Below are 26651 nucleotides of genomic sequence, written 5' to 3'. Positions count from 1 at the left end.
ACTATCTCCCAGAGTTTGCTTAAATTCATATCCATTGAGTCAGTGATACTACCTAACCATCTCATCCTTTGCCACTCCCTTCTCCTCTTGCCTTCAATATTTCCCAGCATCGGAGTCTCTTCCAGTGAGTCAGTTCTTTGCATCAAGTGGCCAAAGTATTGGAGCTTCAGCTTCAGCATCAGTCCTTCCAATGAACACTCAGGACTGATCTCCTTTAGGATGGACTGGTTGGATCTCCTTGCAGTCCAAGGGACTCTCAAGAGTCTTCTCCAACCACCACAGTTGAAAAGCATCAATTCTTCGGCACTCAGCTTTCTCTATGGTCCAGCTCTCATATCCATACACGACTACTGGAAAAGCCATCGATTTGATTACACCAGCTCTGACTTTGCCAGATGCCAAGGCAGAAAAAGAATCTGCTTGAAGAGGCCTGGGGGCAAGGCCTCCAAGGACATGGTGAGGCTGTGGCTGCTGGGACCAGCAGGATGAGACAGCTCCTGGAGCATCTCCCCAGCCCCTGTGTCTGAGTGGTGTGGAGGAAGCTGGCCCTAGGTGTGCTGTCAGGAAGCCCTGGTCAGCCCTCTGGGTTGGCTTTTGCAGCAGACCCTAGTGCTGTTTATCAGGAGTGGATTGGACTCTGTATTATGTTGATTGATCACAGTAGCATTCATCCGCGGTATAATTAGCAGTTCACCAAGTGCTTTTAGTTATGGGATGTATTTCATCTGATCCCAAAGTCCTGTAGGCCGAGCTTAGGTCTCAGATCTGCCACTTCCTAGCTCACTGGCTTTGAGCGAGTTAGTAGCTGTTTACAGACTCAGCATTTTACATTAAATAGGAAAATACATGGATTCAGTTCAGTTCAATTCAGTCGCTCAGCCGTGTCCAACTCTTTGCGACCCCATAAACTGCGGCACACCAGGCCTCCCTGTCCATCACCAACTCCAGGAGTCCACCCAAACCCATGTCCATTGGGTCCGTGATGCCATCCAGCCATCTCATCCTCTGTCATCCCCTTCTCCCCCTGCCCCCAATCTTTCCCAGCATCAGGGTCTTTTCAAATCAGCTCTTTGCATCAGGTGGCCAAAGTATTGGAGTTTCAGCTTCAGCACCAGTCCTTCCAATGAACACCCAGGACTGATCTCCTTTAGGATGGACTGATTGGATCTCCTTGAAGTCCAAGGTACTCTCACGAGTCTTCTCCAGCACCACAGTTCAAAAGCATCAATTCTTAGCACTCAGCTTTCTTCACAGTCCAACTCTCACATCTATACATGATCACTGGAAAAACCATAGCCTTGACTAGACAGACCTTTGTTGGCAAAATAATGTCTCTGCTTTTTAATATGCTGTCTAGGTTGGTCATAACTTCCCTTCCAAGGAGTAAGTGTCTTTTAATTTCATGGCTGCAATCACCATCTGCAGTGATTTTGGAGCCCCAAAAAATAAAGTCTGACACTGTTTCCACTGTTTCCCCATCTATTTGCCATGAAGTGATGGGACCAGATGCCATGATCTTAGTTTTCTGAATGTTGAGCTTTAAGCCAACTTTTTCACTCTGCTCTTTCACTTTCATCAAGAGGCTCTTTAGTTCTTCTTCACTTTCTGCCATAAGGGTGGTGTCATCTGCATAACTGAGGTTATTGATATTTCTCTGAGCAATCTTGATTCCAGCTTGTGCTTCTTCCAGCCCAGCGTTTCTCATGATGTACTCTGCATATAAGTTAAATAAGCAGGGTGACAATATACAGCCTTGCCATACTCCTTTTCCTATTTGGAACCAGTCTGTTGTTCTGTGTCCCATTATTTATCAATTGTACAGAAAATATTGGAATCCTCTTCCCAATTTTCTTCATGAAATCATGTATGTGAATCAGGTTCTTGATGCCATTTTGCTGTTCCCTGATTTTCATTTTTGAGGACCTCAGTGTGTATAAATTTTAGTTGATTTCTCTCTAATAGAGCATCTGTAGTCTGTCTGAATCCCTGTATGGAGACCTTGGGTTAGCTGCATCACCTCTCAGCGTCAGCGTCTTTGCTGTACAATGCAGGGAATGCGTATGGGTTCCCTAGAGGATTTAAGAGGAAGCAGCAAGTGGCAAGGAAATTCCAAAATGGCTCAATAGTTAAAAAAAAAAAAATCCACCTGCTAATACAGGAGATTCAGGAGACAGGAATTCAATCCTTGGGTCGGGAAGATTCCCTGGAGGAGGAAATGGCAACCCAGTCCAGTATTCTTGCCTGGAGAATCCCATGGACAGAGGAGCCTGGCAGGCTTCAGTGCAGGGGGGTCGTAGAGAGGCAGACAGGACTGAGTGACCGAGTGCACACACACAGCAAATGTTAAGCCCCTGACAAAGCGCTTGGCATACAAGGTGTCCTTGCTGTCTCTCCTTCCTTCGTGAGCTGGTCCCTAAAGAGCTGAGTGTGGAGCAAGAAGCCAGTCACGCGCCTTCAACCCAAAGCAAGGTGCTTTCACACTAGAGCTGGAAAGCACTCGCTCTGTCTGGATATCGTGATGAGCAATGATTCCCTTACATCTGCACTTTAAACAATTGATGAAGAGAGCATTCTTAGCAATTTCTTGGATGTTGCCGAATATAAGAGTGCCCTGATGGTGGCAGGTAGGTTGCTGTGAAATTCAATTTGCGCTAATATGCCCAGAAGCAGGGGAGCGTGGCGTGGGGCCCGCGTGGCGTTTACCCTCCTGCCCACGTCTCTATCAGGCATGAGGAAACCAGGTCAGGATCAGAGCTCGCAGAAACTTCCGCCTTTCAGTGGATCCTGAAAGGAACATATTCCGAACTTCGGAACCAGTGGCTTAAGACTAATCCCAGATAAATCACTAGCTTTTCTCCCCAGGCTTCTTGATTTTCCCCCTGCAAACAAGAAGGGTTTTAATATGGGGAGAGAGAAAGAGTAAGATGTAAGAAATGACAAAATGATTCTGGGTAAAGAAATAACAACCCGCCCGAGGCTGTGTCGTCAAGGAGCTCTCTGCATTTTCAGACTCTAATTTGGGATTCTGAGTATCTAGGATCTAACCTCTCCCTTCTGGAGAGTGGAGAGAGCAAGCACAGTGCTGGGGCAGGGGTAGGGGAAGCGAAGGGTCCTTTTGAAAACCCCTACCCCACACCCTCTGCATCCCATGTCCTCACCTTAGGACCCTGCTTACCTCGAAAGCACCAGTACTTCTGAAGAAGGGATGAGCACCCACTTGGGGGGTGGTCAAGCCCATCTCAGCCTCTAAACAAAGTGTCCTTCTTCTGCCCCACTGCACCTAATGTCTATATTTAGCCTCATCTGGGCCTCTAGAGATACACATTGTTAGTAATATCGATAAATCACATTTGAATAGTACTTTGTGTTGAAAATATAATTTCTCACAGTTTTATCTGATCCACAGAGCATGTGCTTTAAAAAGGCAAGACAGGTATTCATATAATTAAAATAATCTGAGAGTTAAATGATTGACATGAGTTTCTACAGCTAGAAACAGTCAGCCTGGGCTTAATATTCAGGCTTCTGGGGCAAAGCTGAGGATTCTTTCTATTGAGATCCCCCAGATCCCACGATACCTGAAGACATTTCCTATTATACAAATATTTGTCCTGGAAAAAAGGAAGAAGGGAAAAGGAATGAAGAAAAGACAAGCTGACTAGTTTTTTTCAGTCAAAGTAAGCCAAGAGAATGCCCCTCAGTGGACTCAGCCGTGGGTTTTATGGATCATTTCTCTGTCACAATACAGGAACAGCTAGGACTCCTGGTTGCAAGAGGCGGCAGTTACAGCCTGCCTCACATGAACGCTCCCCAGGAGCTGCGGCTCTGGGGTCCAGTGTACAGGGCGAGGCCAATGCAAAAGAGAAGGAAGGTTAGGAAGAGCCAGTGATGGATAGGGAAGATAACGAAACAGTCATGCAGACACTGGAAGGTCCAAAAATATGCTGATGAAACCTCTCAGCCACTCTCCTGATAGAGACCGATGCTATGTAGGAATAACGAAGGGCTGTGGGTGGACAGGTGGTCACAGGGAGCTGCAAAGCCAGGTGCCCGTCATGGGAGGGTGTGTCAGCAAGACCCCAGGCAGGGCACCCACACTCCACTGCACTAACTCTGTGTACAGAGAATACATTTGGGATCAGACATAAGCTGCAGTCTGTCATACCATCTGGATAACCTGGCACATATCAGTAACAGCTCACAAAGCCTTAGTTTCTTCATCTGTAAATCGGAATCATAATAGTGCCATCTCATAGCATTCTTGTGAGATAAAATAATGGAGTCACACTTCCTATAAAATTTCTAACGCACGACAGAAATTCACAGTCTCGGTGCATATATGAGATGGTCGAATTCTATTTTTTGTGTGTGCATCCATGATTCAATATGCATTTCTTATTTTTCTAACCCATCTATCTGCTCATTAAAAAGAAAACACTTTAAAATTCTGCATTATAAACTCCCTACACTTTACAGATGAAGATGTACCTTCACCTGTAAAACGTAGGGAAGGAAACCGTGAGGGTGGCCCAGGCATCTCCGTTTGCCTGGAACTTGTCTGGGTTTAGCACTGAAATGCCCGTGTTCTGGGAATCGCCTTATGTGCTGTGTGCGCTTAGTCACTCAGTCGTGTCCACCTCTTTGCGACCCCATGAACTGTAGCCCGCAAGGCTCCTCTGTCCATAAGGATTCTCCAGGCAAGAGTACTGATGTGGGTTGCCATGCCCTCCTCCAGGGGATCTTCCCAACCCAGGGATCAAACCCAGGTCTCCTGCATTGCAGGCAGATTCTTTCCTGTCTGAGCCACCAGGGAAGCCCAACTTCCAGGTAAACCAGGAGAGTTGGTCAGCTTAGAAATAATACCTACTTGTGGGATTAATGCAGGGGTAAGATAAAGTGGGGCTTCCCAGGTGGTGCGCATGGTGAAGAATCCACCTGCCAATGCAGGAGATGCAGGAGACATAGGTTCGATCCCTGGGTGAGGAAGACCCCCTGGAGGAGGAAATGACAACCCTCTCCAGTATTCTTGTCTGGGAAATCCCATGGACAGAGGAGTGGTGGGCTACAGTTCTTGGGGTTTCAAAGAATCGGATATGACTTAGTTACTAGAAAACAACAACAATTTAATAAACAGGAACCATTGAAATTATTATATACTCTGAAAGCCTTCAAGGACTATTTAAAGATGTTGAGGAAGTTTAGTTATTTCAATGTACTTATATTTCCATACAGCCTTGTCAAAGCACTCATTCATTCATTCATTCAAAACCTATGTGTTGAACACAAACTGTGTTCTGGCATCATGCTGTGTGCAGAATGCTTCATGAGCAAGACAACCAGTTGGGCTTACATTTTCCTTGCGAGAGCAGACCATATGCAATAATCTGGTGTGGGGTGTTCTACATCAGGAAAGATGATGGAGGAAGGCTTCATGGAGGAGCTAAGATTTAAAGAGTAAGACAGACCTGGCCAGGTGAAGAGCGGGGAGAAAGGAAACTATGAAGAACCAAAGAATGACCTGCGGTGTTTGGGGAGGAAGGGAAGCCAGTGACTGGACAGTCCTACACCAGGTTATGGACCCAGGCCTGGGTGTCTCTGGACACCAGGAAAGTCGAGGGTATTCCAGATGGGTCCTTTTAATTCTGTAAAGACACAGGTCCCAAGGCCTTAGCTGTGATGCAACCCTTGCTGTGAGAACAGTCCCGAGCTGCCATGGGCATCTCAGATCTTCACTGCAGAGAGGAGGTGAGGTTCAGGGGGTGGGTGTGAGGAGGGGGGACATGATATCAGCAGCAAAGGCAGCATCTAGGATCTGCACATATCCTCAGGAGCCTGGTCCAAGGGACTTCTGCGCATCCTCAGCCCCACAGGACCGTGAAAGGCTAATAAAGCATCTTAATTTTGATTTAATAGGGTATCTACTGTGCGCTAAAAACAGCCAATTGCTATTTATTAATGACATAATTATTAGAACTTAACACCTGGGCAGTGGAGGCTACATGAAGAGTGAGGAAGTTCCCCAGAATACTGTTTTAATAATTATGTTATTTAATTATTTACACATTTGAATTAAAATTCAATAAGAGCCATATTATACCTTAGCATAATACACTAACGTGGAACTCAATCCAAAGAGTGTGGCTGAGGGGGTTTCCACCTTTCTTTCCAAACCTAACCTGACCATTTCCCAATTGTTCTGATTGGATAGGAATTGATTTTCTAGATTCAGACCTCAGAAGTCAGCAGAGACGTCACATGCATCTATGTGGAAATAAGCTTATGGCCTCTATTAAGGGTCCATGGATTCTTTGCAGATCTCAGACTCACCCCAGACCTCGATTGTGTGATCCCAGCTGCCAACAGGACAGTCCTGCCAGTCTGCTGGTCCCTTGTCATCCCCGTGAGCTTGTCTAATACAGAATCAAACTAATGTTCTGCCCCAAAGAAGTTACTCATGTAATGTAAATGAATGAGCCATCCAGCTGCTGTTGAACAGAATGGCCTTCATGTCAGACTCCAGGCTCCTGAATCCTCCACCTAGGAAATCCCCAGGCACCACAGCTTGACCTTGGCGTTGCTCTCAAACCCACCCTTTTCTTTAAGGCCCATGGTTTAACTCAGGCCTTGAAGATTACTTGTAGAAATTGTTTTCTCAGCTCTAATTTCTGTGTATTTGCTCTCTCTGACATCTTGTTACAAGCTTATTTTGCTTAAAGCATATTAATATGTATATATATTTACTATATACTTATATATAGTATTTCCTCTTTTAAACAATTTCAAATGCTTGCCATTGCCTATAGGATGGAGTTAGAACCCAGGAAGTGGGTTAATCCTTGAGTGGGTTAAATTTATCTACCATTCATTTTGTGTTGACATGGCACACATATTTGCCAAGGACTGTGCGTGCATGCTCAGCCTTGTCGAACTCTTTGTGACCCTATGGACTGTACCCCACCAGGCTCCAATGTCCACGGATTTCCTAGGCAAGAATACTGGAATGGGTTGCCATTTCCCCCTCCAGGGGATCTTCCCGACCCAGGGATTGAACCCATGTCTACTCATGTCTCCTGCGTTGCAGGCAGTTCTTTCCTGCTGAGCCACTAGGGAAGTCCTCACCTAATACTAAAGCTCACTTATTGCATAGTTCACATAGCTTGGAACTTCTGTAAGTGCATTTCATAAACTTACCCCTAAGTCCTGAGAAGAACCCTGTGAAGTACATGCATTTGACTTCATGACATGAAGATGTGAAGCACAGAAAGTTGAGGTGTTGCAGCCAAGACTGCCCAGCTTGAGGGCCGCAGATCCAGGATCTGGACCACTGCTCTCCATTGCCTCTGGCGGTGGGTAGACTGCATCCTCACGTGCGTCCTGGATTCCTGCCTTCCCATCTGTGCCCGTTCACTTCTGTCCCACCTGAAGCAGCTTCACTTCCTTCACCTTCTTGACTGTATCTCCTTTGTTGATCCCTACAGTAGACTCTGTGGCCCAGGAGAAACTGTTCCCATACCCTCACTGGCTGTTATTCTCCCACACTAACTCACAGAACTTAATGTCTGTACTGCTGGTGTCCAGTCACACACAGCCTTGTGATGCATAGGGATGTTTATAGGCAGTTTCCCCCAACAGATTGTAAGTTCATGGAGGGTCCACAAAACATGTGCATTTCTGCACATCCTGCACACACCTAACCCACAGTTATGTATGCAGTAGATGTTCACTCAATGTTTTTTTTTTTTTTTAATTCAATGTGGACCAATTTTAAAGTCTTTATTGAGTTTATTACAATATTGCTTCTGTTTTCTGTTTTAATTTCTTGGCCATAAGGCATGTGGGACCTTAACACCCCGAGCAGGGACCAAACCCATACTCCCTGCATTGGAAGGCAAAATCTTAACCCCTAGACCATCAGGGAAATTTCTTACTCAATGTTTGATGAGTGACTTTTGGCCCTTCCTCCTTCAGTAGCTATTCTTCCATTAATAATGGTGCCTGGCCATCAAAAGTCTTAATAATAGGATTTTTCTAACATCACCTCCTTTGCCTGGAATGTCTTTCCTCCTCAGAACCGATTAATGTTTACTTATCTCCTGGGACTTGTCTGGGGTGTCTCATATCCAAGGAGCCCTCCATGACATCCATCTCCAGGCTGGCTAGGGTGTCTCTCTCTGCATTTCCCCACCACCTTATTGTATACATTAAAGGGATTTGTTTGTGTTCTGGTTTTTGCATTTCTAGACTGTGGACTCCTTGAGGACAAGCACTATGTCTTTTTATCGTCATGTCCTTGGGGCTGAGCACAACACTGGTATATGGAAGTAGTCAGTGAATATTGATGGATGAATGAATGAACAATGCGTAAATCAGTGAATGAAAGCAATGCAAGCTTAGTATGTTTCTAACAGCCTGCTTGATTAGCCAAGGTAAGATGCAGGATGTATCCATGGAAACAAAATAAAATTGTAAGTATCCCTATCCATTGGCCAGAATCTTATGAACATGTATTAGCCACAATCACAGTGCATCCTTACCAATTTATTTTAATTTCACATACTGGCAGCATGTTAGAAGTTGCCACCTGGACAATGATACTTGTAATCTCCTTGCATCTTAGGCACTGTGCCAGTTTGGTTCTGATAATTGGGATTGCACCTCTGGTCAGACCACCTCACCTCTCTGCCCTGAATGGTCTGCCTTTCAAGTTCATCTCAGGGCAATCTGCCATCTTCAAGCTTTACTCTGAGACAGGCTTGAAAGGCCAGCGAGCATTTCACCAACTTCAGCTGCATGAGTTGGATGAGTTCCAGTTGTGAGAGGAGGGAGACAATTCTAGATGATTCTTCCAAGCATGAGGTGTGATGGTCTCATTTGATATACTCACTCTGCTGACAGCTTTGGCCCAAACTGCCTCCTCTTCTACTCGGGGACTGTCCATTGTTCTCTAGTGTATGATTAGCAGATTAGCTATCATGTAAGAAGCCAGGAAAATGAACTCCCAGCAAGCCCTTCCAAAGCAAGAGTAATTCATTACCCAGCCTGATTTCCACTTAAAATGTACTTTGAGCACACTTCCAACTACAAACCCTAAATCACCCTGTGTTCACAAAGTCCATCATTTTTTATTTTATTGCGTGGCGTTGGCGTGACATAATCCCTTGCAGAGCATCTCAGAGTGCTTTACAGATCAATAAATTACTTACCTGCAGAGTTGAAGCGATGTCTGCAAGGCCAGCACCGTCATTCTGCAGCAGCCTGTCCTCTGAGAAACAGGCAAGGCTGTGCAATTGCCAAGTGGGGGCAGGATCAGGGCTGGGGCTTCAAGAATTACGTGCCAGTTAAAACTGTGTGTATAAAATGCATCAGATTTAAATGACTTAGAGAGCTTAGGAATTGGGATCCTTCAGACGGTCAGCAAATCAAGTGTTCAGTCATTAACTCATCAAGTTTCTTTCTCTTCTGGAAGTTTCAATTTAGCTTTTATAATGATACAGCCATAAATCACAATGATATGTCTTAGAAGTTTCAGATCTTAGAGGTTGGGGTCACTCCCCAGCCCTGGCTACATCCACCTCCACACTGCTCCTACCTGAAGCTCCATGTGGATTTAAGTCTAAAAATGATGAATTGGTGCTTGCTTTATGCAAGGTGCTGTATTGGAGACAGCAGAAAATAAAATGATGAGCAAGGCTCTTGTACAGTGTCTTCCAGTATAATCATGTATAGTCAAGGAAAAATATGATGCATGTTATGTAAGCCAGCTTATTTTAATACTGTGGAGGAAGCTACATGGTCTCCAGGATGGAGAGGCAGTGCCCTTGGGCATGGCCTGGAAGACCTTCTGGAAGGGATGCTGGCTCAGCTAGGCCTTGAACGATTCCAGTCAGTCTAGACAGTTGGAGAAAGGTGCTAGGGGACCAAAACGAGAAGCAAGGGCTTGAGGCTCAGGAAACAACGTCCAGTGAATGCTTGTTAATGAGTATTCCTGGTTGGGTGAGACTTAGAGATGATGGGAAGTAGTTTTCAGGAGAAGGATAGAAAATGGCAAAGAACAGCTCTCTGCAGACACCTCCATTTCTGGAGGAGAAAATCCAGCATAACCAGGAGTGAGTGATGAATAGTTCCAGAAGAGAAAAGACAAGCGCAGAAAGTTCCAACCAGTCTTATTTTTGTGTGAGGGTTGCATTGGGGTCTTAGCTGCGTCTGGGAAGTGAGGGTGATGCTCAGCTTGCCTGGGGTCTCCTGCAGGCTGGGTGTCACCGTGTCTTGGGGGATCATGGGTTCTGGAAAGACACTTGGGGTGGCTCAGAGGCGTGCTGACTGAAGGAGGAAAACTCATGTGAAGACACCTATGAGAACTGGACAGAGAGGCCACGTAAGCTTGAAGCACTAGTGTGTCAGAACCAATGTTGGTAGAACTGAAATGACATGTGTTATTGGCCCAGTTTTGAGGTTGTTGTAAACATGTAGCTAGTGGGGGAAATGATTCCTTTGAACAACCATTCTAATTCCATCCTATAAATATTTGTTGTATTTTTACTATGAAAATGCACAGTAAAAGTGTTTGAGGCTCAGTTGTGTCCAACTCTTTGCAATCCCATGAACTATGGCCTGCCAGGCTCCTTTGTCCATGGAATTCTTCAGGCAAGAACACTAGAATGGGTTGCCATTCCCTTATTCAGGGTATCTCCTAACCCAGGGATCGAACCTGTGTCTCCTGCATTGCAGGCAGATTCTTTACCATCTGAGCCACCTTTCCAGGCTCTCCGATATTGCCTTTAAATAGGAGGAAATAGAAGCTGAAGTCAAGGTGAGATGTTTCTCTCAAGTGTAAGGGGATCCCTCTAGTTCCTCCTCATTGACTATAGCCCCTGTGTTTCTGTCCCTGGGTTATTCTGCCCACTCCCCTTTGAAGACAACAAATAAATATTTCAACAAAATTTTAATTTTCCTTCTACCTGTTTCATCTCCACAGTATCTCCCAAAATTGTGGAGATTTCTTCAGATATCTCCATTAACGAAGGCAACAACATCAGCCTCACCTGCATAGCAACGGGTAGACCGGAGCCCACGGTTACCTGGAGACACATCTCCCCCAAAGGTAAGAGAAGCGGCTTGGGACATCGTGTCATGCGAGGAAGTGGGAGAATCATTGGCTGTGGCAGGAGGTTATGGTGCTGGTGGCCTGGTCACAAGGATCCCACATTCTTGGTGGCCTGATAACAATATACCCATAGCTCCTCAGAGAATATCAGTGTTCTCAATGCAAGATGGGCATAACCTCTAAGATTCCAGAAATCACACTGGAGGATTGATGCAATTCCTGGGAGAGTAATCTCCCTTGTTTCTGGGTGAAAGGGTGGTGAGATGTCCTGGGTGACTTTTCCGTTCACGCTGGATGGTAGAGTGCTCAGGGCGGTGTTGGTGGCAATGTTCAGCCGGCTGTGGGAAGAGAGAGAAAACACAGACACACAGCGATGGGTGAGAGCCTGGAATGGCCACGTCCCTAAAAGGAACACTTCCAGGTCTGTACTGCTTCAACATTGCCAAGCATCTGGTCTCTAGGCCATGAGTCCTCATGTGGTTTTGTCGTCGTTCTACTCTGATTAATCCCAGATAACAAATATCACTTAATGTGTGACTCAATTGCAAAACTCACTTTGTCTAAATGTCTAGATGTTTTGTAGACCAGATTAATTGTTGTTTTGGGCTTGCATAGATTGAACCTGAAACTTTAACAATTTAAAGCAAGATGCCATTTATTAAGGGCTTCCCCAGTGGCTCAGCAGTGAAGAATCCACCTGTAATGCAGGAGATGCAGGAGACGAGGGTTTGATCCCTGGGTCGGGAAGATCCCCTGGAGGAGGGCATGGCTACCCACTCCAGTATTCTTGCCTGGAGAATCCCATGGACAGAGGAGCCTGGTGGGCTACAATCGGGTCACAAAGAGTCAGGCGTAACTTGAAGGACTGAGCGTGGGCGTCATATATTATAAAGCTAGCTTTTATGCAAGGTGCATTACATGGTTTCATTTGTTCTTAAATGTCGACTGAGTGCTTGGGGATATAGCAATAAGCCAGAACAGGCAAGTCTCTGCTCTCATGAACTCATATCCTCATGATACAAATAACCAGTGATATTAATAATAATAATAAGTGGCGATAAGGATGGGACAATAGAACAGGATACGTGGACAGAAGGACAAGAGGTTTGGTCAGGAAAGGTGTTTGACATGGTGACATTTGAGCTGAGACCTGAATAAAAATCCTTAAATTTCATTGCTTGTGTCTGGCTAGCCTAAAATGCACTCATGTAAGTATGTATGTGTATATGTGTGTGTTTGTGTATAGGCATGTGTGTATATGTAAGTGCATTGTGGCTCATGAAGGTTTAAGATGCTAAAGGACAGATACCCCCTATTGTAAAATAGATAAACAACAAGGGCCTACTGTAAAGCACAGGGAATTATACTTAATATCTTGTAATAACCTATAATGGAAAAGAATCTGAATATATATATATATATATATATATATATATATATATATATAACTGGATCACTGTGTTGTACATCTGAAACTAATCCACTATTGTACATCAACTATATTCAATAAAAATGAAGATGCTAAATTCACTGCAGGAGTGGTCATTTGCTTGGTGTTGCAGTCTGAATCCCCCTAAAGCAGACCCTGAGATGGTGATTGGTGAGCTAGAAGTTTATCAGAGATGGCCTTGGGCTCAGCCCTGTGAAAGGGCAGGGGGGTCGGGCTGGGGGAGAGGTTGACTATGGTACCATGTGTGAGAGCAGGATGCCTGTGGGGTGTTCTGAAGACAGGGTGGGTTGTGCCCTACTGAAGGTATGGGGGTGACCTTTTATGCCAGCACCATAGTTGGTCAGAGAATTTGGGCTGTGAGCCCAGGCCAGGTATCTCTCTTCCTACTGGAGCTGAGGACTGTCTGGTCCACCCTGGGGCAGTTGTCCTCCATTCCTGAAGAAGGCAGGCATTGCAGGGTCCACTACACCTGGGCTTTAATGCAATCAGTTGAAGAAGACTGCATGGGCCCCAGATAGCAAATTCCCTCTCTTGGGGTGACAAGCCACCCTAAGGATGTTTTCACAGAAAGGGTGAGATTTTCAGTGTGTTTAGCTGAAACCCTGAGAACTCTCCATAGCCACTGCACTTGAATCCACCACTGTGAGCGAGGGAATCAGAGAGATGCTTGAATTTCTGCCAGTCTCTCAACTGGAACTGACCCTACAGGTGGCATGGCCCACAACCTGGGAGGAGGTTTCACTGGACCTAAGACCGCTAGTGATGAAAAGTGGTCTTGGGGCACATCCCAGGGAAGGGTGTCCAGGTGGACAGACTTTCTGGTTCAAGGTGTGCCCCGTTCATCCCTGAAAATGTTGGGTCCTCAGTGCCGCTGGATGCTGGGACGGTCTGTGCCTGTAGACTCCACAGAGCATTCATCATCTCAGCATCACGGACTCTGCTTCTATCAGGAGGTACCTCGCCCTCCATCCTGCAAGTCCCCCTCTGACTCTTGTTTGATGTCTTTTCTCATCCCTCCTCTGGCCCTGCAGCTCTTTGTCCTTTTCTGGGTTCTTTTTCTTCCTTTCCTTTTCTTTCCTTTCTTCCTTTCTCCTCCGTACGTCTCCTCTTTTTGTCCTGCCCTTTCATGCTTTCTCTTTTTGTTCTCTGCTTTCCTGTCTCTCACAGCCTCCTACACGTTCCCTTTCCGTCTCATTTCATCCCACATTGTCATCTCCTTTTCTCTCTCTTCCCCTCACAATCACTTTTGTCTCCCCACTGCGTTGGCACCTTCTCCGTTCTTCCTGCGGAGGTTTGCACCGCTGTGCGCTAGCATCCTTCCCCCACCCCGGCCATCCAGCTGCCTCATTTCCCCAGGAGACTTTACCTGAGCCCCGGCCAGAGGCATCCATTTTCCTGGGGTTTTAGCTGCTATGGAAACAGAAGATGGATCAAGATGGAGAGGAGCAGGATAATCAGAATCTACCTGTGGATCAGAGTAATTTAGACGCGCAGCTTTTCCCAGATCCCCGGTCAGGATTAGCTACCCAGATTCAAGCTGACGAGAGACATGCCACGTGGTAACTAATCACCTCGGGGTTCACGCAGTGCTGCTTTCTCGGTGACTGATTATTTGGAGATGAGAGCTGTCACTGGGCTATGGCTGAAACCAAACGGAAGCTGGAGACCCTTAGTGGCCAGAGCTTCATCTCACCCCACTAAGTGTCTGCAAAATGCGGCTTATTTTACATACATGTGGACAGAATAGGGTTCCTTAGAAGAAAAGATGCCCTACACTGAAGCAAAGGCTCCAAAGACAGAGCCTCTATCATCCTTCGTGCCATTCTGTGTGGGCAGGTCACAACTCAATCAAGGTCATTTTTTTTAATTTAAATTTATTATTTTAATTGGAGGTTAATTACTTTATAATATTGTATTGGTTTTGCCATACATCAACATGAATCTGCCACGGGTGTACATGTGCTCCCCATCCTGAACCCCCCTCCCACCTCCCTCCCTGTACCATCCCTCTGGGTTATCCCAGTGCACCAGCCCCAAGCATCCTGTATCCTGCATCAAACCTGGACTGGCAATTCGTTTCTTATATGATATTATACCTGTTTCAATGCCATTCTCCCAAATCATCCCACCCTCTCCCTCTCCCACCGAGTCCAAAAGACTGTTCTATACATCTGTGTCTCTTTTGCTGTCTCGCATACAGGGTTATCATTACCATCTTTCTAAATTCCATATATATGCATTAGTATACTGTATTGGTATTTTTGTTTCTGGCTTACTTCACTCTGTATAATAGGCTCCAGTTTCATCCACCTCATTAGAACTGATTCACATGTATTCTTTTTAATGGCTAATACTCCACTGTGTATATGTACCACAGCTTTCTTAACCATTCATCTGCTGATGGACATCTAGGTTGCTTCCATGTCCGGGCTATTATAAACAGTGCTGTGATGAACATTGGGGTACATGTGTCTCTTTCAATTCTGGTTTCCTCAGTGTGTATGCCCAGCAGTGGGATTGCTGGGTCATAAGACAGTTCTATTTCCAGTTTTTTAAGGAATCTCCTCACTGTTCTCCCGAGTGGCTGTATGGCAAAGATCATTGTTCTTATACTCACACCCATGAAAGACCTGGGCCAAGCATTGTGGGCAACCTTAATGGCTTCACTACGTCTTCTCTCCTGAATGATCTGTTTGTTCTGCACATTTCTGAAAACTCCTAGTATCCTGTATCACAACTCATATGGTGCTCCCTGCAATAAGCTGACATTGGTTTATAACATTATGTAAGTTCCATGCAGAAAAGATTATATTTTGACTGCTGTATACACTACAGTGAGCTCACCACCAAAACGCTGGCTTCCATCCACCTCCATACAGTTGACCCCCTGCTCCCATTTCACTACCTGCCCCCACCCCACTCCCCCTTCAGTAACCTTTATTCTGTTCTCTGCATCTATGTGTTTTGGTTTAGTTTGTATGTGTGTGTGTATATATATATATATATAATATATGTGTGTATATATATATATTCCCCATAAAAGTGAGATCATTTGATTTTTGTCTTTCTCTCTCTCACTTATTTCACTTAACATAAGGTCCCAGATTTCACTGCCTTTTATGTGGAAACAAAATAAAGAAGTGTTAACCACCATTGTATAATAGTGGCTTATGTATCCAGATATACAGAAGCTGGGAGTGATCTTATAGTGGGGAAGGGGTGGCAGGGTCTTTCTCAGAAGGTGTCTGCTTGGCATGTTACATCAGAAGGCAAAAGTTCAGTTGTCCCTTTCCAGAACAGAGAGAAGGTAAGACTTCTCAGGCCACCTCTTGACATTGCCATGGGATGTGAGAAGTAACATTTCACTTGTTGGTACTGGTTGTATGTCTTATTGGCTCCCTTCATGAACTTAGAGCTCTCAGGAGTTCAAGGAGAAGGTGTATTAGCTTTATAGAGATACCTACCCTCGCTGTACATACCTGTTTAGAAGGGTCCAGGTGTTGCCTTGGTCTTTTAAGGACAAAAAGCCCATATCACTTTCTCCTACAGAAACACCATCTGGAGCTACACAAATGTTGCGATGGCCCCTTGCTGAATCCCCCCTTTTAACCTGCTGCTCCAGGCACTGAAGGACCAGCAGTGGTCCCCAAAGTCCTGCAGACACAGCCCCTACTTGTGATTCTGTGTCTTGTCTTCTCTTTGCCTTCTCGAGATGTTCAAGAACTTCTCTTAGCACAGCCCGTGCTATCCAAAAGAATACCTTTAATGCTGTCTATTCCTCCGAGTCTTCCAAGTAAGCAGATATCCCATCTCTTCCAGTGTGTCCTAAGAGATGCTTTTTAGGACCTCACAATTCATAGGAAGGTATTCTCAAAGCCCAGTTCTGTGTCTCCAGCTTCCTCTGGGCTGTCAGAACTTTAGAGAGGAAGCTGAGATTTCTGTATTTCCACCTCCCTGGGAGCCCCTCATGAATCCCAGTTGAAGGCTGAGTCCAGCTACTATACCTATGGGGTCTGGACTCCCTGACCATCCTAAAAGAAGCAGTCCTTCTGGTACACCTACCTCAGCATTTATCCCATCGAATACAACACTGAAAAATGACTATGTCAAGGCTATTGAGAGGAAGCTTCCAACTTGGGTATTGGCTGGGGCTCAGGAGGGTCCAGCGATCAGTCCACAGAGATGTCCAGATTCTGGCTCATGAGTTGAGACCAGGGCCTGTGTCTCTCTTTTCTAAGATCTTCCACCTCCTAACTCAATACCCAGCACCCAGAAAGCATCTAAGAAATAGGTGTTGATTCCATAAACAGCACTTGTGCTTGCTGGTACCCCCAAGGGCATGACCGTTCTCCTACCTAATTCAAATATTCCATCTGCATCCTTGAGGGATTCTCCTCCACTTTGATATTGTGGTCCAGAGATGGTGTGTTTCCTGCTGAGACTCTGCCAGTGAGTCTCCAGGAGATTTTCTCTGGTCTTTTTCTCAGGAGATTTTCTCAAGCCTTTCTCCAAGTCCCTCTGGCGGGGCAGCTGCTGTGGCAGCTGGACGTCTCCTTGAAGGAGAGTCCTTTTCGAGTTCTCTTTTGCAAGGGCTGAGATGGCTCCCGAACATCTTTGGAGGTGGATCTTGGGTGGGCTGCCTTCTGCCCTCATCACCGCCTCACTGCAGTCACTCTCGCAATGTCTGTGTTTCTCTGACACGTAATTCACCGGGCCCTTCCAGGCCCCTGAGCCTTTTGCACACTTTCTCATCCCAACCTGCCTGTGCCTAAACCCATGACAACTTCCAATGGTTTTGTAAATCAACCCTGGGTATTCCCAGAGAGAATGAATTCGGTAGTCCATGAAAATGTACTGTTCCTCATGGGTTAAAAATAATAAAATTGATACAAAGAAAGAAATCAGTACAACAAAAAAGAAATATTATTTAAAACGTCTCCCCTCCATCCCTCAGTGTATGAAGTGACGTGGAGTAGAGGTGGAATGTTTCTTCTCGGGCACCACAAAGACCCCAGGGTTTGGGGGACAGAGTTAGAGCCAGAATCTCCATCTGTTGAGCTGCACACCAAGTCCAGCTCTTCCCACAGTGCAGGGTAGAGGCTTCTGCAAGCCTTCCACACCCTCACCTGTGGGGATGGGCAACCTGCCTCCGCTGCCCATTCCCTTCTGCCTCCTCCTCCCTGAGCTCTCCTGCTGGACTTGAGGACCCAGGGGGCTGTCGGCTGTCCAGGCCCATTCTTGTTTCTCAGAGCCTTCAAAGGCACCAGCTGGTGAGCACAGGGTGACCTGCGGATGGGACGGCTTCTCCAATGTTCTGAGGTTCTGAGCCCTCCCTGACCCGCCCCCCACCCCCCCGCGAGGCCCTCCCCTGGCCCTATGCACACCCATTTCCCATTTGTCAGCACTGACAGGCCTCCCTCCCCAGCCGAGCAGGACACGGCGCACTAATTGGCACTGGAGGTATCACAGCTTGAGTTCAACCAAAGCTGGCAGGTGCCGCAACTCTGGTGACAGCTCTGTGGAAGGGTGTCAGGAGTGGAGCTCCGGCGTGCCACCGGCTGACGCGGCACCCTGGCACTAATGAGCAGCCTGTCAGCACCCGCGTCAGGGGCCCCGCGTGGCACAGGGATCATTAGGACGGCCAACGAGAAAAGAAGTCTCCTGCAAAGAGGCGCCGGGCTGGGAGGGAAGGAGGACAAAGTGGGACTAAAGGCTTCACCTCGCCCACCGATGTTCACCACCCCGAAGGAGGGGGCCAAAAAAAAAGATGCAGGAAAGACAAAGATCTTCTTGAAAGGTCTCTATCTACGCCCACCCTGGACAACTCGTGGAACCTTGTTCTGGTGGCTGCCCTGAAATTAGCAGTACAGGCGATACATCTTTTCTGCCATAAGCCGGGTGGGGGTGCAGGGGGCACAGACCTCAATGACTGAATCACCTCCCCAGTCACGGCCAAGGTGTGTGAAGCCAGGGATTAGCCTAAGTTCCCAAGAAACAGGGGCCTGAAGGAGTGTGTGTGGGGATCTGTGTTCTTTGGCTCCATGTCAGGGAGGCTCCCTGGCAAGGGGACCAGCTGAGCTGTGAGGGGCCCGCCTATCTTCTGCTGGAAGGTTGGAATCGGGCCGAGGCAGTGAGCAGAAGGCTTCTTCCCTGAGGTGTTGCTTCCCAGAGGTGGGCTGGGGTGATGAGCAGTGTGTCTGCTCTCTCCATCTGCTTCCTGAGGACAGGTGAGAATGGTCCAGCCGGTCCTTTCTTTTGAGACGTGTGCAATGTCTGGCCCTTGTCTGAGGCTCTGACCACCTGCAGTGATTCCTTGTCCTGGCTGGAGTGACCTTCCCGAAATGGGTGACTTTGAAGGCAGGTCCAGCTGGGTATGCGTTCCCTTCGACAGCTCAGTGCCTGGGTCCCGCTGGGGCAGTGAGATGCCTTTCTGAAGATGTGCTTCTTTCTTGGGATTTTGTTCCTGCTTCTCGGCAGAGCACCTGAACTTCCAGGATCTGGTCACAGACCCCAAGGGCCCTCCGGCTCGTGCTGTGGGTCACACTGGGACTTGAGGTTCACCTCCTTCTAGGACTCACCCTGCTCCCCTTACACATCTCCCTGCAGCTTCTCGATCGAGTCCTACTCTTTTCTTAAGACCAGACTCAAATGCTACCTGTTTGAGAGCCTCTGGTGACTTTCTTCCAGCAGAGCACCTCAGTCCTTCCCCACAAGACCCCACAGCACTCTGCACGGTGGCGATGTTCGCCATTGGCCCAGGGCTCTGGAGGGCTCCGCGACCCCACGTCCATGGGACCAGGGGAGCAGCGGCAGGCCTCCTGAGGTTGCTTTACCTCCAGTGCCGAGCGCAGCACCTGACGGTGGCGGGTACTGTAGGGGATCAGGGAAGGACCAAGTGTCCGGTAGCGCAGATAGAGGATGTTTCTTCCCTTTTTGAAGTTGAGTCTGGTGCATAATGTAAAACAAAATCAACTTTAGCAAGGAAAGGGTAAGATCCAGGAATGTCATATCTGCATCATCACGTTTCACTAACCAATCAAAGGAGTTTGTATAAGAAATGCCTCTCCCACCACCCCTCCCCGCCCCTGGAACCAGCTCCCTAGTAGACCCAGGACTGAGCCTCAGACACTTGGTCTGCAGAATAGAGCTAACCAGGCCCTGCCAAGGTGGACGTGGCTTGACAGTCATGCTTCCCAATGCAGGGTGCCCAGCTGACAACATACAGCAGGTGCCTAACCCTGGTCGCTTCTGTCACCCAGGCCAGCCCTTCCTCTTCTCTCCCGCCCAGAAGACAAGAACAAAAAGGAGGAAATTAAAATTCCTTCCTCTGAAAAGGTTAAGTCCTTACAAAAGGACTCAAGTTCGGTCAATTGCCAGAAAGGATAGATAGTCAAAGGTGCTTCCTCAGCACCTCCCTCACTCCCATGATTTTCTAATTAACGTAGGTGCTTGATTAAAATTCCCAGAGTACCCCAAGTAGCCATCCCAGGAGGGAACACATAATTGCTATTGCAAAAGATATTACAGCGCTCATTGATGGTGGGAGAAAAAAAATAATTGCATCATAATGGAAAGTGGTGGATGTCCTGTCCCGGGGAGCAGGGGTGCATACGGTATTAGGTCCAACCTGTACAGAGAAAGCGGTTCATTATGATGGAGATAAACCAGTGGTCCATCCTCAGGTATGGGGCGAAGCGATCCACAAACTCGTTAAGTAAATGGTTTAAACACAGATCAAGGTGGCAAAGAAGGAAGTGGATTCAGACATTTATAGATCACTCTTTTAGCTCTGTAATTTTCTTTAACTGTAACATTATGGCTATATAGATACATTTAGGGTAAAATTTGCCAATGTCAATAAGGGTTTTGTAAGTTTAATATTTATGATCTGGTTTAAAGCAATATTAGAGCCGTGCAGCTTCCTACTTCAAAGAAGAGGGAAATCATAAAAAGACTAGTGGGGAAATTAATGAGTTCAATGTGCCTCAATTGAGAACATATGAAATCAAGCCTCCATCTAGAAACCGAGGGCAGGAGTGCACACCACAGACGCTGTTTGTGGTTTTACCCAATTATTTTAAAACCCTTGAAAAATGTAGACTGAGACGTCCGCTGAATGCAGACACGGCTAACAGCATCCTCCCCCACGCTCTCCCGAGTCTTGGGCTATTTATGCGGGTACTTGGTGACCGTTACCATGCAGAACTGTTTTGATGAAACGAAAAAGGAAACAGAAAAGCAGAGAGATTGTATTGTCTTCCCCACAGATGCTAGCCACCCTGGCTTGGTTATTACAAAGGCCGGTTAAAACAGCAGCCCCTCTAGGCCAGGAGACCCCATCTCTGAGGACCATACCTGACAGGCAGCTCTTTGGGGGGTACAGAAGGGCCTCTGCAGGGCATCGCCCTCCACTCCAGCCATGAAACCTCCTCTCCGAGGAATCCCCGTAGACCAGATGAGGGCTTCAGGAATCCCATAGCCAGGACTCACCAGGAGCTGCCAGGAGAGCTTGGACACAGTTTGCAATCAGATTGTCCTGGCCACAAGGACTTTGCTGTGTTGCTTTGACTTTACAGCTGCTTTTCCATCTTGCATCTTATCTTGCCCTGTGATGACTGCTTTTTCCCTAGAGTCTGAATGGAAGGGTCTCTATTATCCAACCACAATAACTAAGACTCCAGGGATATTAAAAAATGTGCTATCCACTCTTCTAAACATGCAGCAGAGTCTTATGAACTCTTCTCAACAACAGTGTGAGGCAGGTCCTGTAATGAGCTGCTTTACTGATGAGGGGGCCAAGGCTTGGAGCATAGACAAGTGGGCCAGGACACAGGGCTCCAAGTGGCAGAGCTGAAACCCCACCCACGGCCGCAGTGTCTCCAGGAGGCATGTGCTGTACCACTGTGCTGGACCGCGCCACCCTCCAAGGGTGGCCCCTGGACCAGCAGCTCAGGCGTCACCTGGGTCGTACCCCAGACCCCGGAGGGAACGCAGAAATCTGCATTTAGAGCCACCGCTGGGTGCTGCTTGCTCTGTGCTGGGCACTCTGCTTTACATACCTTAATATCACTTAACTCCTACAGACGCCCTTACAAGTAGGCATCATTTCCATTTTGGCAATGAAGAACTAGAGAGCTGATAGGAAAACTGGCCCACAGATATTAAAAAGGTGAAGTTCAACTCCAAACCTTTTTGACTTCATATTCTTTTTAAAAAATCTTTTTAATTTTTATAATGTTGTATTGGTTTTCTGCTGTACAGCAACATGAATCAGCCACAATTATACATATATCCCCTCCATCTTGAGCCTCCCTCCCTTCCCCCCATCCCACCCCTCTAGTCATCGCAGACTGCCAGACGAGGCTCCCTGTGTTATCTTCTCACCAGCTATCCACTTTACACACGACAGTGTTTATATGTTGATGCTATTTTCTCCATTCGTCATATTCTCTGCCTCCTCCACTGTGTCCACAAGTCTGTTGTCTACATCTGCACCTCCATCCTTTCCTGCAAATAGGTTCGTCAGTACTGTTTTTCTAGATTCCATATGCATGCTTTAAGATACGATGCTTGTTTTTCTCCAAGATCCATTTTCTTTTCCCTGCGTTGCTTCTGACCCATGGCTTCTCCGTCTGTGGGACATGACTACTCTCTTTCAGGCCTCCTTCCCGCCCAGAGTCTGTGGTCCTTGGGTTCCCAGCTTTCCACAGTATTCCTACAAGTTCAGTCATACTCTTGTCTAGACCCTGGGCTCCAGGCTGGGCTCCGTGCTGGGCCAGCATGCTCCATCCTCCCCAGGCTCTCAGGTGCCTTCCAGTGGATCTGTGTACCATCACCTCCGAGAGCAGCAGACGCAGCCCCAGCACGTGCGGCGACCACTCAGTTCTCAAAGGAGGCATCATCCTCCCCAGAGCAGCTTGTGTGAGCTTCAGGCTCTCTTCCCTCCCCCGCCCCCCGGACCATGGAGCACGCATAGCCGTGTGGCAGCTGCTCTCTGACTCGATCTATTTCTTCCTCATGTTAAATACCATCATTCACTCACACAATGGTATGTCTTCTGCTTTGATTGTTATTATTAGGTTGTTTTACACGTTAACGGCTTTAGATATGAAAAGAAATTGCTGGATGCCAGGCTATGTTTTTCATTATCTGACTCCATTCAGTTTCACTCCGTGTCCTTGTGGCATTTGGCACACTTCATCTTCCTAGGGGTGTAAAATGCCTTTCCTGCTGGAGCCAGGACAGTCAGAGAGCAATCCGCAGAATACCAATTCCTGTTCTTCCAGATCCAGGGGCCAGCCTCCCTCGGGGCTGGGCTGTACACGCTCTCCAGATGTCCCACGGTTTCCTGGGTGTTTGGGGTCAGGGACTAGGTAGCCCTTCCTCGCCTAAGAGCATCATCCTACCCTTTACTCTAACAGAGGTTGATTCTTCTACATTAACCCTCTCCCCCAGCCCCCAAAACAAATCCTTCTTCAATTCTCTTAGCAAGAGTTAAAAGGAATGACTTTGGGCTTAATCATTACTTTGACAGATTCTGGACTCCTCATGTTTAACGGGTCTGCAGCCCAGGAGGCCTCATGCTCCTTCCTAATTCCCTGCATCACTGCTTTGCCCTTTACGGGATGGTTCACCAGGTCACAATGGTTGACGATATTTGGCCAGACATCTGCGTGATCGAGAAAGACGGATGGCTTCTTCCCTCCATTGATTTATTTCTTCTGTCGCCCATCATCTCCAAAAGGGATTAAAGCAGAGAAGGTGACATGGATTTTTGTGCCCGGAAAATCTTCTGGACAAAACAATCTTGGTTGTTTCTACATTGATTCAACTATTTACTCAATAATTGCTGTTGAGCACCTGCTTCTCTGCAGCTGTCTCAGACCATGCAGATCCATGGCAGGACAAAGCAGATGGAATCCCTGGTCTCACAGAGCTTATATTCTACAGGGAGAGACAGAAAGTAAATCCAAGGATAAGTGAACCTGGGAGTGTATGATATTGTAATTACTGTGAAAAAAAATTAACCAAGATAAGAGGCAGAGAGATTGTCAAGCATCAGTTTGGGGTTTGCAGCCTTCCATAGAGTAGGTATGGATGGACTTATTAAGAAGATACCCTATAGAGGTTAGGGGAGGAGGTATTTGGGACTTTGCTGGCAGGGCTGGCTCTTGAGTCCCAGGCCCTCCATCATGACACATCCAGGCTGCTCCAGAGTCGTCATGGGGACCACCCGGCTCTGGAAGACTTGCTCAGTACCTGCTCGCCTCTCAATGGACTCTGATGCTGAAACCAACAACCCAGCAGTTTCTTGAGAGCTCCCCAGGAGGTGCTGACCTCAGGGAATAGCTGGATTTGGGTTAATAAAGGCATTCCGGGGGCTGCTCAGCCCAGAGCCTGAGGTCTGGGCCAGCATTTTGCTTAGGAAGTGGGTGTTCCAGAAGCAGAGCCGTCAGACATGGAAGGTGGGGGGTTGTGAGGGATGAGAGCTGCAGAGCATGGAAGGCGGGGAGGCGGTCCCCTCCATGCATGACCCCCCCCGAAGTGTGGGGTGTGAGGCTGGTGAGGTTCAGCCCCCATGGTCACCAAGGGAAGGCAGGAAAGCACATTTCACAGGCTTCAGCTGCAGCCTCAGTCCTTTTTCCTCCTGAGCCTTCAGGTGAGTGCGGACAGTAGGTAGCTGTTGGCAAGACCAAGCCTTCTGATGATCCAGAGCAAAGAGGCTGACCTTCAGGAAGCTACTGAGAGGTCAAGGATCATGAGATGGCATGAGTGGAGAATAAATGTGGAACATGGAGATATGTAGGGGACCAAATTGCTGGAACTAGCCATGGGTTTGATGTAGGTATGAAGCTGAGAAAGACCTCCATGTTTCTGATTTGACCTCCTTTACTGCCCATTTCGAGGGATTGGGGATTGTCTTTATGGATGAGATTCTCATGAGTCCTCTCATGTGGCCTTGTTGCTGTTGTTCAGACACTAAGTTGTGCCCGACTCTTTTCAATCCCATGGACTGCAGCACACCATGCTCCTCTGTCCTCCACTGTCTCCCAGAATTTGCTCAGATTTATGTCCATTGAGTCAGTGATACTATCTAACCATCTCGGCCTCTGCTGCTGCCTTCTCTCTGTGCCTTCAATCTTTCCCAACATCAGGATTGTTTCCAGTGAGTCAGCTCTTCGCATTAGTGGCCAAAGTATTGGAGCTTCAGCTTCAGCAGCAGTCCTTCCAGTGAATATTCAGGGTTTGTTTCCTTTAGGATTGACCGGGCTTGATCTCCTTGCTGTCCAAGGGACTCTCAAGAGTCTTCTCTAGAACCATACTTCAAAAGCATCAGTTCTTCACTGCTCAGCCTTCTTTATGGTCCAATTCTCAATATCCATACATGACTACTAGAAAAACCATAGCTTTGGCTGTATGGACCTTTGTTGGAAAATGTGACTCATGTGGCTAGGTAGAATATTAGGAACCAGCTGGTGCCTGATTTATTTCTGCCTGTTGCTCCACGTGGGTTAGTTCCCTTTTCTCCAAAAGTGATCGTTGCAACCCCAGGCTTATTTATTTATTTATCTTTAGAGAATCAGGATTTATTAGATTGAACAGAAATGAAGAAGTACAACAGAGATATGATAAACAGGCAGAAATGAATCATCTTTTATTCATCAGATATTTTTTGAGTACTGAATACATGACAGTGTGTGGCCGTGAACACAGCATTCAGAGCCCCTGCCCCATGGGACTGCAGTGTGGGAGTGGGGAATATAGTCAGTGATAAATATGTGAGCTGATGTCAGGGAGACAGTACTGTGGAGAAAAAGGAAACAGAGGTAAGCGAAAAATGATAGTGGTGCTCCTTTGGTTAGAGTGTTGAGAGAAAGCTTGAGCACACGCTGATGCTGAAACTTAGCCTCTGTGCACTGATGTGAAATTGAATCTCAGAGACAGAGGTTGGGATGAAGTAGAGAAGAGCTTTATCGCTCTGCCAGGCAAAGCGGGCCACAGGAGGCTAATGCCCTCTAAACTGGGTGTCCCAACCCTGGGTTGGGGGAAGGGATTTGGTGAGGAGTTTGCTAGCAGCGCTTCACGAGCAGTCTTGCTGATGAGAATCAAGGTATTTGCAGGACCTGGATTCCTTCAATCCAGAGGTCATCTGGCCTCAGGCAGTCTCATACTGTGCCCTTCTCTTTGGATTGAAGAATGCTTCGTCAAGGAGTTAGCATCTCCCATGGGTTGGCAGTTTTAGTCCTGCAGAACAACTCAGAGATACTGTTCTGTGTATCCCTGGAGGGGGAACCAGGAGCCTACTGTAAGCGGCGCTATTGTTTCTTGACTGCTCCTCCCTTGTCTCCATAGTCCCCTCCCTTCCCAGATTAGTGGGCTCTTCCCTGGTGGCTCAGACGGTAAAGCATCTGCCTACAATGCAGGAGACCTGGGATCCATCCCTGGGATGGGAAGATCCCCTGGAGAAGGAAATGGCAAACCACTCCAGAACTCTTGCCTAGAAAACCCCATGGACAGAAGAGCCTGGTAGGCTACAGTCCATGAGGTTGCAGAGAGTCGGACACGACTGAGCAACTTCACTTTCACTTTTCCCAGAAAAGCAAGTGTTTGAACCTACCCTTTGGAACTCAAGGAAGACCTGGGGGGCTGAATGAAGCCTATTTCCTGCAAACAAAAAAAGAGGGACACAGAAAGACTTTTGCCCCGTAAGAGCCCCACTTGGGTCCTAGTGGGTTTCAAGACCTTGGGAGCTAAGTGAAGTGAGGCAGTGAATAGGTCAGAGAAAGAAGGGGTGTTCCAGGCAGAGGGACCTGCAAGTTCCAAGGCCCTGAGCTGCCCGACCTTTGGTGTCTGTGAGGAACAGCCAGAATGGAGATGTAAGGAAGTGCCATGGATGCTGTGAAGAGAGCCAAGAGTCAGGTCATGTCCTGCCTCGAAAACCAAGTTAAACACTTTGGCATTTGTCCCAGCAAGTGTCAAACAGGATCATGAACTGATTGAATAAATGTTGTTAGGGGTTACATTTACTGTTTGAAAGGAAAGACTGGAGTAGAGGGGCAGGGGTGTGAGGGTGGCCACTTTTCTACTGGTTAGGAT

At 47.2% G+C, this 26651-nt stretch overlaps 1 protein-coding gene across 5 annotated transcripts in view; it reads left to right on the top strand.

The window, feature by feature from the left end:
- Positions 1 to 26651, top strand: part of NTM (neurotrimin) — a 953690-nt gene that overhangs the window by 820857 nt on the left and 106182 nt on the right. For all 5 annotated transcript variants that reach the window (XM_006061669.4, XM_006061674.4, XM_006061672.4 and 2 more), the window contains one exon: positions 10976 to 11101. In XM_006061669.4, the coding sequence (XP_006061731.3) occupies positions 10976 to 11101 (126 nt within the window). The remainder of the gene's footprint in view (positions 1 to 10975; positions 11102 to 26651) is intronic.

The sequence above is a fragment of the Bubalus bubalis genome, chromosome 5 (genome assembly GCF_019923935.1).
Source record: "Bubalus bubalis isolate 160015118507 breed Murrah chromosome 5, NDDB_SH_1, whole genome shotgun sequence".
Classification (NCBI taxonomy): domain Eukaryota; kingdom Metazoa; phylum Chordata; class Mammalia; order Artiodactyla; family Bovidae; genus Bubalus; species Bubalus bubalis.
Note: the sequence above shows the minus strand (reverse complement) of the source record. Positions and strands in the feature narration are given on the sequence as shown.